The 17665-nt window shown below is 47.5% G+C and overlaps 1 protein-coding gene across 1 annotated transcript in view; it reads left to right on the forward strand.

Moving 5' to 3' along the window:
* PDIA5 (protein disulfide isomerase family A member 5) overlaps window positions 1-17665 on the forward strand; it is a 295349-nt gene that overhangs the window by 129990 nt on the left and 147694 nt on the right. Inside the window, exons 9-10 of the mRNA XM_063934059.1 lie at window positions 10154-10245; window positions 10410-10481. Of these exons, the coding sequence (XP_063790129.1) occupies window positions 10154-10245; window positions 10410-10481 (164 nt within the window). The remainder of the gene's footprint in view (window positions 1-10153; window positions 10246-10409; window positions 10482-17665) is intronic.

Genomic DNA, 17665 nt, shown 5'->3' on the forward strand with positions numbered 1-17665 from the left:
AAAGACACGCTGTGGCGTTGTCCGCGATCTTCATTCCGGGAGTAAACAACTGGGAAGCAGACTTCCTCAGCAGGCACGACCTACACCCAGGAGAGTGGGGCCTTCACTCTGAGGTGTTCGGGTGCTTGACACGTCGATGGGGAATTCCCCAAATCGACATGATGGCCTCTCGTCTCAACAAGAAGCTCAAGCAGTATTGTTCCAGGTCAACGGACCCACAAGCAGTGGCGGTGGACGCCCTGGTGTTTCCATGGGTCTACCAGATGGTGTACGTGTTTCCACCACTCCCATTGATTCCAAACATTCTCAAAAGAATAAAAAGGGAAAAGGTTCAAGCAATTCTCATTGCTCCGGACTGGCCAAGAAGGGCCTGGTAAGCGGATCTACTGGAGATGCTCCTAGAGGATCCGTGGCCTCTACCTCTTCGCGAGAACCTTCTCCAACAGGGGCCGTTCATCTATCAAGACTTACCATGGCTACATTTGATGGCATGGAGGTTGAGCGTCAAATTCTAGACCGGAAAGGGATCCCTGATAAGGTTTTTCAACCCTGATCCAAGCCAGAAAGGGGGGAACGTCCAAACATTACCACCGTATTTGGAAAAAATATGTCTCTTGGTGTGAGAACAGGAAATTTCCTGCAGTGGAATTTGAATTGGGACGTTTTCTCCTTTTCTGCAGTCAGGTGTGGATGTGGGCCTACGTTTGGGCTCCATAAAAGTCCACATTTCGGCCTTATCCATTTTCTTCCAGAAACAATTGGATTCTCTCCCTGAGGTTCAGACCTTTTTGAAGGGGGTTCTGCACATCCAACCGCCTTTTGTGCCTCCCACGGCACCTTGGAATCCGAACGTGGTGTTGCAGTTCCTTCAATCGGATTGGTTTGAGCCTTTACAGGACGTTGATGTCAAGTTTCTTACGTGGAAGGCCCTCGCGCTGTTGTCCTTTGCTTCTGCGAGGTGTGTGTCGGAGCTGGGTGCGTTGTCTCACAAAAGCTCTATTTGATTTTGTATGCAGATAGGGCTGAACTTAGAACTCGTCAGCAATTTCTTCCAAAGGTGGTGTCTGCGTTTCATATCAGTCAACCTATTGTGGTTCCAGTGGTTACCGACACCTTTGCTACTTCAAAGTCCTTGGATGTTGTGAGGGCTTTGAAGATCTATGTGCAGCGGACAGCTTGCCACAGAAAATCTGACTCGCTATTTGTTCTCTATGATCTCAATAAAATTGGGGTCCTGCTTCAAAGCAGACAATTGCACGCTGGATCAGGCTTACTATCCAGCATGATTATTCCACAGCAGGTCTGCCGTGTCCAAAATCTGTACAGGCCCACTCTACTAGGTCGGTAGGTTCTTCCAGGGTCTCCCCGGGGTGTCTCAGCTACTTGGTCAGATTCGAACACGTTTGCTAAGTTCTACAAGTTCGATACTTTGGCCTCTGAGGACCTTCAGTTTGGTCAATCAGTTCTGCAGGAATCTCTGCACTCTCCCACCTGGTTTGGGAGCTTTGGTACATCCCCATGGTACTAATGTGGACCCCAGTATCCTCTAGGATGTAAGAGAAAATAGTATTTTAATTACCTACCGGTAAATCCTTTTCTCGTAGTCCGTAGAGAATACTGGGGACCCGCCCAGCGCTTCGTTTCTTCCTGCACTATTTCTTTAAGTATTGTTGGTTCAGCGGTTGCTGTTCCTGGTTTAAAGTTTGGTTAGCTTGACTTTCCTCTAGTTTGTGTGTGCTGGTTCGAAATCTCACCACTATCCTTTTATATTTTTCTGTCAAAGCATGTCTCCTCGGGCACAGTTTCCCAGACTGAGTCTGGTAGGAGAGGCATAGAGGGAGGAGCCAGCCCACACTATCAATTTTTTAAAGTACCCATGGCTCCTAGTGGACCCGTCTATACCCCATGGTCCTAATGTGAACTCCAGCATCCTCTACGGACTACGAGAAAAGGATTTACTGGTAGGTAATTAAAAATGTATTATATATTATATGTGTGTGTGTGTGTGTGTGTTTGCGTGACAAGAATCACATAGACCTGAGTAAAATCCAATACAAGTTTATTCTCAACCGCAGGCAGTTACACAAGCAGGTGCAGGATTCACAGGTCAGGTACAGAAAGGCAGAGTTCAGAGTCTTCACAGTGCACAAACACAAGTTCTCCAGTAGACCCTAAGGTCCAGGACCCCTAACAGTAGCCATCCCCTGGCCTATCACCTGGGAAGCTTGTCCACTATCAGGAGCATTGCTTTTTGTGTCTGAAATCCTTTTAACACAAACTGACAGGTGCCTGCAATAAACTGCTTCTCAACCCTGGCCAACAGCAACACTTGGCCTGGATTCTCTCCAGTAGCAGTCCTCTAGTTGTAAACACCTGTCAGATATGTGCTGTCTTTGTCACACTATGGGGGTCATTCCGACCTGATCGCACGCTGCCGTTTTTCGCAGCGCAGCGATCAGGTCACTACTGCGCATGCGTATGCACCGCAATACGCAGGCGCATCATACGGGTACAAAGCAGATCGTTGGTGAGCTATGGATTTAACAAAGAATCCATTCGCACAGCCGATTGCAAGGAGATTGACAGGAAGAAGGCGTTTATGGGTGTCAACTGACCGTTTTCTGTGAGTGTTTTTTGGAAAACGCAGGCGTGTTAAAGCGTTTGCAGGGCTGGTGTCTGACATCAATTCCGGGACCAGATAGGCTGAAGTGATCGCAAGGGCTGAGTAAGTTCAGACCTACTCAGAAACTGCACAAATGTTTTTGCAGAGCTCAGCTGCACAGGCGTTCGCACACTTGCAAAGATAAAATACACTCCCCTATAGGTGGCGACTATCTGATCGCAGTGCTGCAAAAAGTAGCTAGCGAGCGATCAACTCGGAATGACCCCCTATACAGTACGTATGTATTTGTATATACGGTGTGTGTAATATATATATATACACACATATATGTGTGTATGTATGTGTGTGTGTGTGTGTGTGTATATATATATATATGTGTGTATAGATGTATAATGTAGATTGGTCTTCATTGTGGGACTCTCAGTATAGTTTTCATAGCCTCTGTCCCTGTGGGTGGTTTTTAATACGTTCATGTGATGTATATTTTCAAATTGGAGCGTTATGAAATTTTAATTATTGGTTGTAGAACCTGACAATCTAATAAATATGCCCTCAAATCTTTATTAACAAAGGTAAAAAACAAGGAATTATTTATTAAAGGTATATGTGTGCAATTATTCTAATCTGAATGATAGTAACTACACTCATTCACTCTCTGCTTTTTTACATTCCCAACTATATCACCCTATAGATTGTTCGCTTGCGATCAGAACCCTCTTACCTCTGTCTGAGCAGGATGTACTAAAGCAAAAATACGGTAAAGACCCTGTTTTCGGTTCTTTTTCCGCATTTCCAAATGTACTAAGCCATGGACACCAGGGCTCCGACACCCTATAGACGCCTATGGGCTTCTTTCCGCATTCCTAGCTGAGAGGGATCCAGTCGGATCCCTCCCAGCTTCCACTGCATCCTTCTGCGCATGTACAGATGGACTCCTGGTTCATAAACCCAGAAGTCCAGGCGCTGATTGCAAAGGACAGCTGTTATTGGTAGAACTGTCCTTTGTGATACTAATAGCATATGTTAGTGCATATGCGATTAGTATGGATGCGATGTGTGTCAGGATGTACCGCGCCAGGTTAGTACATCCCACCCTCTGTCTCTTACGTAGTCTTGTTTTATTAGTGCTTGCTCACAATTGTAAAGCACAACAGAATATGCTTGCGCTATATAAGTAACTCTTAATATATATTTCTCTAACGTCCTAGTGGATGCTGGGGACTCCGTAAGGACCATGGGGAATAGACGGGCTCCGCAGGAGACAGGGCACTCTAAGAAAGAATTAGGACTACTGGTGTGTACTGGCTCCTCCCTCTATGTCCCTCCTCCAGACCCCAGTTAGAATCTGTGTCCAGACAGAGCTGGGTGCACTTTAGTGAGCTCTCCTGAGCTTGCTAATAAGAAAGTATTTTATTAGGATTTTTTATTTTCAGAGAGATCTGCTGGCAACAGACTCTCTGCTACGTGGGACTGAGGGGAGAGAAGCAAACCTACTTACTGCGGATAGGTCGTGCTTCTTAGGCTACTGGACACCATTAGCTCCAGAGGGATCGAACACAGGAACTCACCCTTGGTCGTCCGATCCCGGAGCCGTGCCGCCGTCCCCCTCGCAGAGCCAGAAGACAGAAGCCGGCGAGAGAAGCAAGAAGACTTCAAAATCGGCGGCAGAAGACTCCTGTCTTCATATGAGGTAGCGCACAGCACTGCAGCTGTGCGCCATTGCTCCCACATTAAACCCGTACACTTCGGTCACTGTAGGGTGCAGGGCGCAGGGGGGGGCGCCCTGGGCAGCAATTGAGTACCTCCTGGCATAATAGAGCATATATACAGCTGGGCACTGTATATATGCATGAGCCCCCGCCATCATTTTACACAAAATCGCGGGACAGAAGCTTGCCGCTGAGGGGGCGGGGCTTCTTCCTCAGCACTCACCAGCGCCATTTTCTCTCCACAGCTCCGCTGAGAGAAAGCTCCCCAGGCTCTCCCCTGCAGAATCACAGTAGAAAGAGGGTAAAAAGAGAGGGGGGGCACATAAATTTAGCGCAAAATCACTAATACAGCAGCTATTGGGTAAACACTAAGTTACTGTGTAATTCCTGGGTTATATAGCGCTGGGGTGTGTGCTGGCATACTCTCTCTCTGTCTCTCCAAAAGGCCTTGTGGGGGTTCTGTCCTCAAATAGAGCATCCCCTGTGTGTGTGGTGTGTCGTTACGATTGTGTCGACATGTTTGACGAGGAAGGCTATGTGGAAGCAGAGCAGGTGCAGATGAATGTGGGGTCGCCGCCGACTGCGCCGACACCTGATTGGATGGATATGTGGAAAGTGTTAAATGATAATGTAAACTCCTTGCATAAAAGGTTGGATAAAGCTGAAGCCTTGGGACAGTCAGGGTCTCAACCCATGCCTGATCCTACAGCGCAGAGGCCGTCAGGGTCACAGAAGCGCCCACTATCCCAGATGGTTGACACAGATATCGACACGGATTCTGACTCCAGTGTCGATGGCGATGATGCAAAGTTGCAGCCTAAAATGGCTAAAGCCATCTGCTACATGATTATAGCAATGAAGGATTTATTGCACATTTCAGAGGTAAACCTGGTCCCTGACAAGAGGGTTTATATGTTTGGGGAAAAAAGGCAAGAAGTGACTTTTCCCCCTTCACATGAGTTAAATGAGTTATGTGAAAAAGCTTGGGATTCTCCTGATAGGAAAGTGCAGATTTCCAAACGGTTACTTATGGCGTATCCTTTCCCGCCAACGGACAGGTTACGCTGGGAATCCTCCCCTAGGGTAGACAAAGCTTTGACACGCTTATCTAAGAAGGTGGCCCTGCCGTCACAGGATACGGCCTCCCTAAAAGATCCTGCGGATAGGAAGCAGGAGTGTATCCTGAAGTCCGTTGATACACATTCAGGTACCCTACTGAGGCCGGCAATTGCGTCGGCCTGGATGTGTAGTGCTGTAGCAGCATGGACAGATACTCTGTCTGAGGAACTTGATACCTTGGACAAGGATACTATATTACTGACCCTGGGGCATATAAAAGACGCTGTCCTATATATGAGGGATGCCCAGAGAGCCATTTGCCTACTGGGCTCTAGAATCAATTCAATGTGAATTTCTGCCAGAAGGGTCTTGTGGACTCGGCAATGGACAGGTGATGCCGACTCAAAAAAGCACATGGAGGTTTTACCTTATAAGGGTGAGGAATTGTTTGGGGACGGTCTCTCGGACCTAGTTTCCACAGCTACGGCTGGGAAGTCAAATTTTTTGCCATATATTCCCTCACAACCTAAGAAAGCACCGTATTACCAAATGCAGTCCTTTCGATCGCACAGAGGCAAGAAAGTCCGAGGTGCGTCTTTTCTTGCCAGAGGCAGGGGTAGAGGAAAGAAGCTGCACAATACAGCTAGTTCCCAGGAACAGAAGTCCTCCCCGGCTTCCACAAAATCCACCGCATGACGCTGGGGCTCCACAGGTGGAGCCAGGAGTGGTGGGGGCGCGTCTCCGAAATTTCAGCCACCAGTGGGTTCGCTCACAGGTGGATCCCTGGGCTACACAGATTGTGTCTCAGGGATACAAGCTGGAATTCGAAGTGATGCCCCCTCACCGTTACCTCAAATCGGCCCTGCCAGCTTCCCCCATAGAAAGGGAAGTAGTGTTAGCGGCAATTCACAAATTATATCTCCAGCAGGTGGTGGTACAGGTTCCCCTCCCTCAACAGCGAAGGGGTTACTATTCCACAATGTTTGTGGTTCCGAAACCGGACGGTTCGGTCAGACCCATATTGAATTTAAAATCCCTGAAAATTTACCTGAAAAGGTTCAAGTTCAAGATGGAATCGCTGAGAGCGGTCATCGCAAGCCTGGAAGAGGGGGATTTTATGGTGTCTCTGGACTGGCCTCAACAAAAAGCTACAAAAGTATTGCGCCAGGTCAAGAGACCCTCAGGCGATAGCTGTGGACGCACTAGTAACGCCGTGGGTGTTCCAGTCGGTCTATGTGTTTCCTCCTCTTCCTCTCATACCCAAGGTGCTGAGAATCATAAGTAAAAGAGGAGTGAGAACAATACTCATTGTTCCGGATTGGCCAAGAAGGACTTGGTACCCGGAACTGCAAGAAATGCTCACAGAGGACCCATGGCCTCTGCCTCTCAGACAGGATCTGTTGCAACAGGGGCCCTGTCTGTTCCAAGACTTACCGCTGCTGCGTTTGACGGCATGGCGGTTGAACGCCGGATCCTAGCGGAAAAAGGCATTCCGGATGAAGTTATTCCTACGCTGATAAAGGCTAGGAAGGACGTGACAGCAAAACATTATCACCGTATATGGCGAAAATATGTTGCTTGGTGTGAGGCCAGGAAGGCCCCTACAGAGGAATTCCAGCTGGGCCGGTTCCTTCACTTCCTACAGTCGGGAGTGACTATGGGCTTAAAATTAGGGTCCATAAAGGTCCAGATTTCGGCCCTATCCATTTTCTTTCAAAAGGAACTGGCTTCTCTTCCTGAGGTTCAGACATTTGTAAAGGGAGTGCTGCATATTTAGCCCCCTTTTGTGCCACCAGTGGCACCTTGGGATCTTAACGTGGTGTTGAGTTTCCTGAAATCTCACTGGTTTGAGCCACTTAAGACCGTGGAGTTAAAGTATCTCACGTGGAAAGTGGTCATGCTATTGGCCTTAGCTTCGGCTAGGCGTGTGTCAGAATTGGCGGCTTTGTCATGTAAAAGCCCCTATCTGGTTTTCCATATGGACAGGGCAGAATTACGGAGTCGCCCGCAATTTCTGCCGAAGGTGGTGTCATCTTTTCATTTGAACCAACCTATTGTGGTGCCTGCGGCTACTCGTGACTTGGAGGATTCCAATTTACTAGATGTAGTCAGGGCTTTGAAGATTTATGTAGCAAGAACGGCTGGAGTCAGGAAAACTGACTCGCTGTTTATCCTGTATGCATCCAACAAACTGGGTGCTCCTGCTTCAAAACAAACTATTGCTCGCTGGATCTGTAACACGATTCAGCAGGCTCATTCTGCGGCTGGATTGCCGCATCCAAAATCTGTAAAAGCCCATTCCACAAGGAAGGTGGGCTCTTCTTGGGCGGCTTCTCGAGGGGTCTCGGCATTACAGCTTTGCCGAGCAGCTACTTGGTCGGTTTCAATCACGTTTGCAAAATTCTACAAGTTTGATACCCTGGCTGAGGAGGACCTTGTGTTTGCTCATTCGGTGCTGCAGAGTCATCCGCACTCTCCCGCCCGTTTGGGAGCTTTGGTATAATCCCCATGGTCCTTACGGAGTCCCCAGCATCCACTAGGACGTTAGATTTACCGGTAAGTAAAATCTTATTTTCTCTATTTCTCGTAGTCCGTAGTGGATGCTGGGCGCCCGTCCCAAGTGCGGACTTCTTCTGCAATACTTGTATATAGTTATTGCTTAACTAAGGGTTATGTTATGTTTGCATCAGGTTGTCTGATGCTCTGTTGTTGTTCATACTGTTAACTGGGTAAGTTATCACAAGTTATACGGTGTGATTGGTGTGGCTGGTATGAGTCTTACCCTGGATTCCAAAATCCTTTCCTTGTACTGTCAGCTCTTCCGGGCACAGTTTCCTTAACTGAGGTCTGGAGGAGGGACATAGAGGGAGGAGCCAGTACACACCAGTAGTCCTTATTCTTTCTTAGAGTGCCCTGTCTCCTGCGGAGCCCGTCTATTCCCCATGGTCCTTACGGAGTCCCCAGCATCCACTACGGACTACGAGAAATAGATTTACCGGTAAGTAAAATCTTATTATCCGGCCAAATACAGTGTTCAAATTAATTTGCAGATTAGATAAAGTAGGCAGAGCATAACTGTTACACTAGGTAAGTGGAGTGTAATGGTTCTTTAGGGCATTCTGCTATGTTAATGTATTGGAATGATATGGCTGAACGCAAACTTCCAAAAAGCTGTTAGGGTTTATCTGTGTCCTTGTTTGAGTGCTTCTCTTATGAAATACTTTTGTATTATAGTGTATTACCTAAAGAGAAAATGTATTGGTCCATAATCAATTCCAGTCTGATGACAGTTCCACTGTGAACCTTTCTGTGTATACAGCACCTTGTGAGGTAGTTTATTACTGATGGTATTTCGGTTATGGGACGTACCAGATTTGGCATCGGCTGCTGTACAGAGACTGATCTCATGTGACAGGTGCACAGAAAGACGTGTGACATGTCCCTGCTGGCGTACTCTAAATAATTCTCTTACCACAAGATGACAGCGACACTAGTTGTAATGTAATGATGCTTATGTCTGCATTAGGAGCAATGAGGTTTATGTGCGTATTTGTGTATATAATCTACACAGCACACGCTACCAAATACTGTACTTACAAATGCAAAGAAAAGCGAGTGCTGCATTCAGAAGCATCCAATTTTCAATCACAAAAATCGTTATGCGTTTAAAATACCGACAATGGGCGATTCTGGCGGTCGCAATACCGATGCCGACATTCTGACAGGTGTACAATGCTGCCGCTGGAATACCGGCAAAATAGGTGATTCTCCCTCTATAGAGGGATAATAGAACCTGTGGCAAGCGAAGCGAGCCACCGTGCCCGCAGGAGTCCATCTGACGTCGCAATGTTAATCTGCGACGTCAGGGTGAGTAAACTTTAGCTTACTCAGGTATGCCATTGCAGTGCAGTTTGCGAGGCCAAGAAAAGTGCGTCTCACGACATAGTCCTTCGCCTCGCCACTACCAGAAAACGTGGGCGTCACACTCCCATTTTCTTAAACGCCACCCGTCCCTCCACGCAAACGCCTCTGCCTGCCAATCAAAGGCATTCGCATACATGCGCCGCGATCGCAGGTCCTGTTCTGCACATGCGCAGGAGTTTAACATCGGGGAAATGCAGTGAGGATCGCTTATGCGATTCTTACTGAACCACCCACTTAGTTTAATATGATTGTGTTTAAAGGCCAGCACACTACAGTTTTAGTGATACAGTTTATGTTCACACTCTTATCGCCTCCAGATCCATCAACCATTCCCCTCTCCCTGCAGTTTCAGACTCTCGCATACAGTACTTCCTTCCCTCCCTATCCACTCCTTCAATGACTTTCCTCCTTCCTAATCACCTCCCACATTTAGCGCCAGGATTTCTCCAAGGCTGCTCCTATCCTCTGGAATGCCCTCCCACATTCTATCAGACGCTCACCAAGTCTTAAAGCGCACCCCTAAACTCATCTTTTCACCCCAGACTACCATCCTTTCTCCTAATATGCCAGCCTCTGCATTACCCAACTCTAGTCTCCTCTAATGTTTGGCCTAACATATTAACTCTGGAATGTAAGTGCTTGTGAGTAGGGCTCACTGTCCTGTGGACTCTACACAAATATGTAATCTATTACAATAACTATGTTTATTTGTGAAATTGTGGATTGTCTATAACTGTCCTTTCTGAATGTGAAATGGAACAATCTCTTGTTCCAATGTATCTGTGTTTAGCATTAGTATGAAATGGAGGTTTACATACTAATTAGATTCCCCCCTCAGGTCCTCGCTGGGATGAATGTTTATCCTCCAGAGTTTGAGAGGTTGAAGGAGCAGTACAACGTGAAGGGTTATCCTACCATTCTGTACTTTGAGTGAGTATCCCCAAGTCTCTGTCTTTCTCTGTATGCTCAAAGGTGAGCTACTGTGCCATCGGCGCTGATTTCAGTTGGTGCTGTTATTTCATGATTTACCTTATGCTGCTCAAGTGTTTTTAAGTATTTGTAATAAAAAGCTTTTTTTATTTTTTTTTCTCAAGGAAAGGAAAGTATATGTTCAATTTTGAGAAATATGGAGCAACAGCCAAGGACATTGCAGACTGGTTGCAGAAGTGAGTAGTGTGACATTACCCCACCAGTATGATGCTTCATTGGTCAGTGCTTTATCTTGTGTATCGGAGTACTGGGATGTACAGCTGTAGACTGCACCTCATGCAGGACAACCTAAAAGAAGCTTCTGCAGACCCATAAGGAACGATAGAATAGGTGCACATGTATCCTTACCAGCTGCATTGTGTACAGCTCTGTCCTGTCCATCGGGAAAGCTCTATACTGTATTGTTCTGTCCATTATGAAGTAGCTTATAGAGATGTCCTGTCCTAGACATAGAACGTAGCAGTGTACATCTTGTTTAGCCTATATGTACACTGTATAACATGACGTCAAACAGAAGCGAATTAGTGATCGTTGATGTAAGTTGTGTGTTTTTCTCTAGCATCCATAAGGGATATTGGGGAAACTTAGTACGATGGGGTATAGACGGGGTCCAAACGAGCACTTTCTTCACTGGGTGTACTGGCTGCTCCCCTCTGTATCCCCTCCCACAGGCAGTTTAGAAAAAATTGCCCTCAGGAGAAGATGCACATCTCTGCAGCTCCAGAGTTTTCTTCAATTTATTTTAAACTTTTATTTTCTGCAGCGGTGTACATTGTATTCCACAGGGAATAACATTGGGCACCAAGGATCTTGATTCGAGGCACCAACAGGCTAAAAGCTTTGACTGTTCCCAAGATGCAAGATGCCTCCTCTATAACCCCTGCATCCGTGCACAGGAGCTCAGTTTGTAAGTTGGTGTCTGCTCCAGCAGCCCTGAAAAGAGCTTTTACATTGAAAAATAGAAGACTTCAAGGGCTGCAGTACTCTGACATCTCATGCTGCAGCTCAATCACCTCCCCCAGCGGCGCTGTATACTCCCGTGTCCTGGTTGCCGGGTACTTACAGCGGAGGGCTCTGGTCTCCATCAGGGCGCACACACTCACTGCTGCTCTCCAGGATCGCGTGGCCGCACCAAGGGAGGAGGTAAGAGGGTCCCCCAGGTGGGACCCGCTGAAATCACGATCCGGCGCGGTCCTTTGGAGACGGACCGCGCGCACTGTCGTTGACACTGTTGCCGTACAGGGACCCCACTAGACCACCAGGGCAAAAGCAAAGGTCGGATTTTACTAAAAATCTGTTTTAAGAAAGGCCCGCAGTACCCGGTGGTGAAGTCCAGCAAGGGGATAAGGCTTTGACCTATAGCCACTCCCTCAGCCCCAGGCGCCATTTACTGTGATTGTTCTCGCACTGGAGCTGCTTCTCTCTGCCTCCCTCACTCCCTGTCAACTTTTGGGCGCCATTTCTCACATGCTGCGCTGATCCTGGGACTGCTGGGCTCTGTCTCCTCTGTAAAGCCGTCTGCATCATCAGCGCTGTGCATTTAGAGGACACTTAAGTATTCTACATGTCTCTAGACAGCGTTAGTTAAGAAAGAGTGCATACATTCAGGGTTATTTAGTACAAGTACCCTGTGATATACAATCAGTTTCACTGTGCATTGTTATATCTATATTGTTATTTAGCTTTCCTCTGTAGTATTACTTAGTATTGCTAGTCCAGTGCAGTTTTATTGCTGTTTGTAATAATTACTGCATTGTACATGTGACTGGTTGTGTGTGCCAGTAGCTGCCGTGTGATTGCTATCCCGTGTATTCCACAGGTTTTTCTATCTCTATATTCTATACCCATAGGGGGGCTACATGCGCCAGGGTCCTATAGATATAGTATTTCACAGGATATACTTGTTTGGTATTTTATCTGTGAAAGTTACAGTCACTGTATATCTCTTAAATCCTCTTTTTTTATTTTTATTTCGTGTCTGTTCTGCTTGCAGCCGCACCGTAAGGTTTTTTTTTTGCCAGGTATTCTGTCTTCTTAGATTGTACTTTTGGTCACCCTAAGGGTACGCTTACAAGCAATGTCTGCTAGACATGGATGGTCCTGAGGAAAATATAGCAGCAGAGGGTTCAGGTACGGGGGTCTCTGCACCCCTAGGTCAGTCGGCAGCACCAGGGGCAGATCAAGTCCCACTGTGGGCTACCTTTACTACTTTACTGACTATGCTGGTAACTAGGCTTACGCCCCCTATGGGACCTTCTGGGCCATTACAGCCACATATTGTCCCTGCAGTTAATCCGCTATGGGCGGATACTCTGCCTTCTCAGTTACAGCAATTAAACCAGTCTCTGGTTAAACAAAACGCTAACCCTCGCCCGCCTAAGACCAAGCGGTCCTCTAAACGGGCGATTACCTCCTCACAATCCACGCATGTTCCGGATACTTCTTCCGATGAAGATGACCCCACTGATACTGATCCAGACACTTCAGATGGGGAAACTCTGACACAAGTGGATGTTCCTGACCTCTTGGAGGACATCAGGCTCATTCTTCAAATTGAGGATGATGAGTAGCCTCCTACTACCTCTAAGAAACCAGATAAGTTTAAACGTCAGAAGGTGACTAAATTGCTTTTGCTCCATTCTGACCACCTGGTTGACATACGTCAGGAACCCTCGGAATCTCCAGGTACGAAATTTTCACTGTCTAAAAAGATCGTTATCCCCTTACGGATAAGCGTGTGGAGGGTTGTTTGAAGTCCATTTACACTCTTGCTGGAGCCGTGCATAGACCCACTATAGCAGCTGCCTGGGCAACGAAAGCTATTGAAGCCTGGGTTCAGGAAGTTGAAGCGGAGCTACCTTCTAATTTTTCTGATAATGCTAGACAGTGCCTTTCCTATATCATTACGGCATTTCATTACATTCAGGAGGCGGCTTCTGATGCAAGTGTCCTAGCGGCCAAGGCATCTACTACGTCCATTCTGGCTCGCAGGATTCTCTGGTTGCGGTCCTGTTCTGTTGACCTGTACTCTAAAAAGACCTTGGAGGTGATACTTTTTAAGGGGAACATACTTTTTGGGGAAGACCTCAACAAGATCGTTGCTGATTTAGCGTCTGCTAAGACGGCTTGTCTACCTAGTATTACTCCTTCTGCTCCGAAGGCTAAGAGTACTTCCTTTTGTTCCTTTCGGCCACCGGGTAAAGCAAAGGGTCAGGCGTACCCAAACAAGTCACGCTCTTCCAGATCTACCAAGCCCAAACCAAAACGTGCCTGGGCTGCCCATCAGCCTGCTTCCAAAACGGATAAACATGCCGCATGACGGGGCGGGCCTCCCCCTTGGGGATCCCAGGGTAGGAGGCCGACTTCTAAGGTTTGCTCAGGTGTGGTTAAAAACCACTTCGGATCCCTGTGTAAGGTAAGTCATCACTCACGGTTACGCCATCTCTTTCAAGAAACGTCCCCCACCTCGGTTTTGCTCTACAAACATCCCTTTGGGTCAGGTGAAAGCAAAGATGCTCCATCTGGTGGTGCAATCTCTCCTGGATACAGGAGTGATAGTGCCGGTGCCTCTGGCTCAGAGGGGCAGGGGGTACTATTCCACGCTGTTTCTAGTCCCGAAACCGAATGGGTCCTCCCGGCCCATTCTCTACCTCAAGTCTTTGAAAATATTTGTGAAGGTTTCCAAGTTCCGTATGGAAACTCTTCGTTCTATTGTTCTGGCCTCGGAGCCCATGGACTATATGGTATCGCTGGACATACAGGATGCTTACCTACATATCCCTATTGCCATTTCGCATCAGCAGTTCCTGCGGTTTGCTTTTGGCAACCTACCTTACCAATTTCAGGCCCTACCTTTTGGTCGGACCACGGCTCCGAGAATTTTCACCAAGGCCATGGCGGTTGTGACGGCTCTCCTTCACCATCAGGGCATTAGGATCCTACCGTCTCTGGATGATCTGTTGATCCTGGCAACCTCACCAGAGGTTTTCCTTCGTCATCTGGTACTGACGGTCCAATTCTTACAAGCCCACGGGTGGCTAATTAATTAGAAGAAATCCTCCCTGGTCCTGGCTCAGAGCATGCTGCACTTGGGAGCGTTGTTGGACACACACAAACAGCGGTTGTTTTTGTCTCCGGACAGGGACCTGAAACTTCAGGACAAAATACGACGCTTCCTATCTTGCCCACGTGTGTCGATACACTCGGCGATGCAAGTACTAGGCCTCATGGTGTTGGCTTTCGACATGGTAGAGTACGCTCAATTTCACTCTCGCCCTCTCCAAAAGTTGATTCTCTCCAAATGGGACAGCTTGCCCCACCGGATCAGGACTCGCATGATCTCCCTGACTCCGGACGTTCGCCTGTCTCTGTCCTGGTGGCTCCAGGATCAGCGATTTGAGCAGGGGCCGTGCTTTCTGGATCTCCAACTGGGTCCTGCTGACGACGGATGACAGTCTGAGGGGTTGGGGCGCGGTATTGGAGCAACACTCTCTTCATGGTCAGTGGACCAGGGAGGAGTCTCTCCACCCGATAAACATTCTGGAACTGCGGGCAGTGTTCAATGCACTGACACTAGTCCTGCCTTGGATGCAGAACAGGCCTGTTCAAGTACAGTCAGAAAACACCACCACGGTGGCGTACATAAATTATCAAGGCGGCACTCGAAGCCGCATGGCAATGAGGGAAGTGTCAAGGATACTTTAGTGGGCAGAACGCCATCTGCCAGTCAAATCGGCAGTGTTCATTCCGGGAGTCCTCAACTGGGAAGCGGACTTCCTCAGTCGTCAGGATGTTCATACCGGAGAGTGGAGCCTTCATCCAGAAGTAATTCAACTCCTAGTGGACAAGTGGGGCCTACCAGATGTAGAACTGATGGCGTCTCAACACAATCACAAGGTTCCGGTCTTCAGAGCAAGAACAAGGGACCCTCAAGCAGCGTTCATGGACGCACTGGCAATTCCATGGAACTTTCGGCTGCCGTACGTGTTCCCTCCGGTGTCACTCCTGCCCAGGGTAATAAGGAAGTTCAAGCAAGAAGGAGGAATCCTACTTCTACTCTCTCCAGCGTGGACCAGACTGCATTGGTTCTCGGACCTGCAGGGTCTCTCGATAGAGAGTCCTCTTCTGCTTCCACAACGCCCAGACCTCCTCGATCAGGGCCCTTGTGTCTACCAGGATTTGGCCTGATTGGCTTTGACAGCGTGTCTGAGGCAGTCATTCAAACTATGTTGAAGGCCCATAAACCGGCTTCGGCTCCGATTTATTATAGGGTCTGGAATTCTCATTTCACATGGTGTGCTGCTAAGAATGTTGATGTATTCAAATTCAGTACTGCCAATCTGTTGGCCTTTCTCCAACAGGGCCTGGACTTAGGCTTGCGTCTGGCCTCTCTCAAGGTGCTCATCCCAGCCTTAACGAAAATCTGTAATCTCTCCCTGTCTACTGGTATCTTTCCTTCTCTATACAAGCATGCAGTGATTACTCCCATTCTGAAAAAACAAAACTCTGACCCGAACTCTCTCACTAACTATCGTCCCATCTCTCAGCTCCCATGCCCCTCCAAGCTACTTGAGAGACTTGCCTACACTCGCCTCACACACTTTCTTAACTCACACAGCCGACTGGACCCACTTCAGTCAGGATTTCGTGCCCAACACTCCACAGAGACAGCACTGACTAAAGTAGTGAATGATTTGGTCACTGCTAAATCTAAAGGACATTACTCTCTACTTATTCTCCTTGATCTCTCTGCTGCTTTTGACACTGTTGACCACTCTCTTCTCATACAAACACTACAATCCCTAGGTATTCAGGACACAGCCCTTTCTTGGTTCTCATCCTACCTATCTAATCGCTCCTTCAGTGTTCGTTTCTCTGATTCCACCTCTCCTTCGCTACCTCTCTCAGTTGGAGTACCGCAAGGCTCAGTCCTAGGTCCTCTGCTTTTCTCTATCTATACCACATCTCTTGGCAAACTAATCAACTCTTTCGGATTTCAGTACCATCTGTATGCGGATGATACTCAAATCTACCTATCCTCCCCTGATTTGTCACCATCTGTATTGGGCCGTGTCACTGAATGCCTTTCTGCCATTTCATCTTGGATGACATCTCGCCACCTCAATCTTAATATTTCCAAAACAGAATTAATTATATTTCCACCAGCCAATAGTAGTTTCCAACCTGATATCTCTATCACTGTTGAGAACTCGGCAATCATCCCTACCCCACAAGCTCGCTGCCTAGGTGTCATTCTTGACTCTGAACTGTCCTTTGTTACCCACATTCAATCTGTCTCAAGATCATGTTACATACATCTAAGAAACATATCCAAAATACGATATCTTACACAAGACACAGCAAAAACTCTAATCAATGCTCTCACTATCTCTCGCATTGATTATTGTAATAGTCTCCTGACCGGTCTTCCCAAACATAGGCTCTCACCACTACAATCCATTTTGAATGCAGCTGCGAGGCTAATCTTCCTTGCCAGACGTTCATCGTCTGCAGATCCGCTCTGTCAGTTCCTCCATTGGTTACCGGTATTCTACCGTATTAAATATAAAATACTTTTACTCACATACAAGGCTATTAACCAAACTGCACCAACATACATCTCTTCACTCATCTCAAAATGGGATCTGGTCTGAAGATCGACAGTGTCTAGGTCGACAATGTTTAGGTCGACCACTATAGGTCGACAGTCACTAGGTCGACATGGGTGGAAGGTCGACAGGGTTTCTAGGTCGACATGTGCTAGGTCGACAGGTCTAAAGGTCGACATGAGTTTTTCAGATTTTTTATTTGTTCATATTTTTTCATACTTAACGATCCACGTGGACTACGATTGGAACGGTAAAGTGTGCCGAGCAAAGCGGTAGCGGAGCGAAGGCACCATGCCCGAAGCATGGCGAGCGAAGCGAGCCAAGCGAGGGGACGCGGTGCACTAATTTGGGATCCCGGTCACTCTACGAAGAAAACTACACCATAAAAAAAAAAAAATCCTCATGTCGACCTTTAGACCTGTCGACCTAGCACATGTCGACCTAGAAGCCCTGTCGACCTTCCATCCATGTCGACCTAGTGACTGTCGACCTATAGTGGTCGACCTAAACATTGTCGACCTAGACACTGTCGATTTGATGTACCACACCCCTCAAAATATCTCCCTACCCGACCTCTCCGCTCTGCACAAGATCTACGTCTCTCAACCACACGCATTACTTGTTCACACTCAAAATTACAGGACTTTATCCGGGCTTCACCCACTCTGTGGAATGCCCTCCCACGCACAGTAAGACTCGCCTCTAGTCTCCAAACCTTTAAATGTTCCCTGAAAACTCACCTCTTCAGACAA

This window comes from Pseudophryne corroboree, chromosome 7, assembly GCF_028390025.1.
Source record: "Pseudophryne corroboree isolate aPseCor3 chromosome 7, aPseCor3.hap2, whole genome shotgun sequence".
Classification (NCBI taxonomy): Eukaryota; Metazoa; Chordata; class Amphibia; order Anura; family Myobatrachidae; genus Pseudophryne; species Pseudophryne corroboree.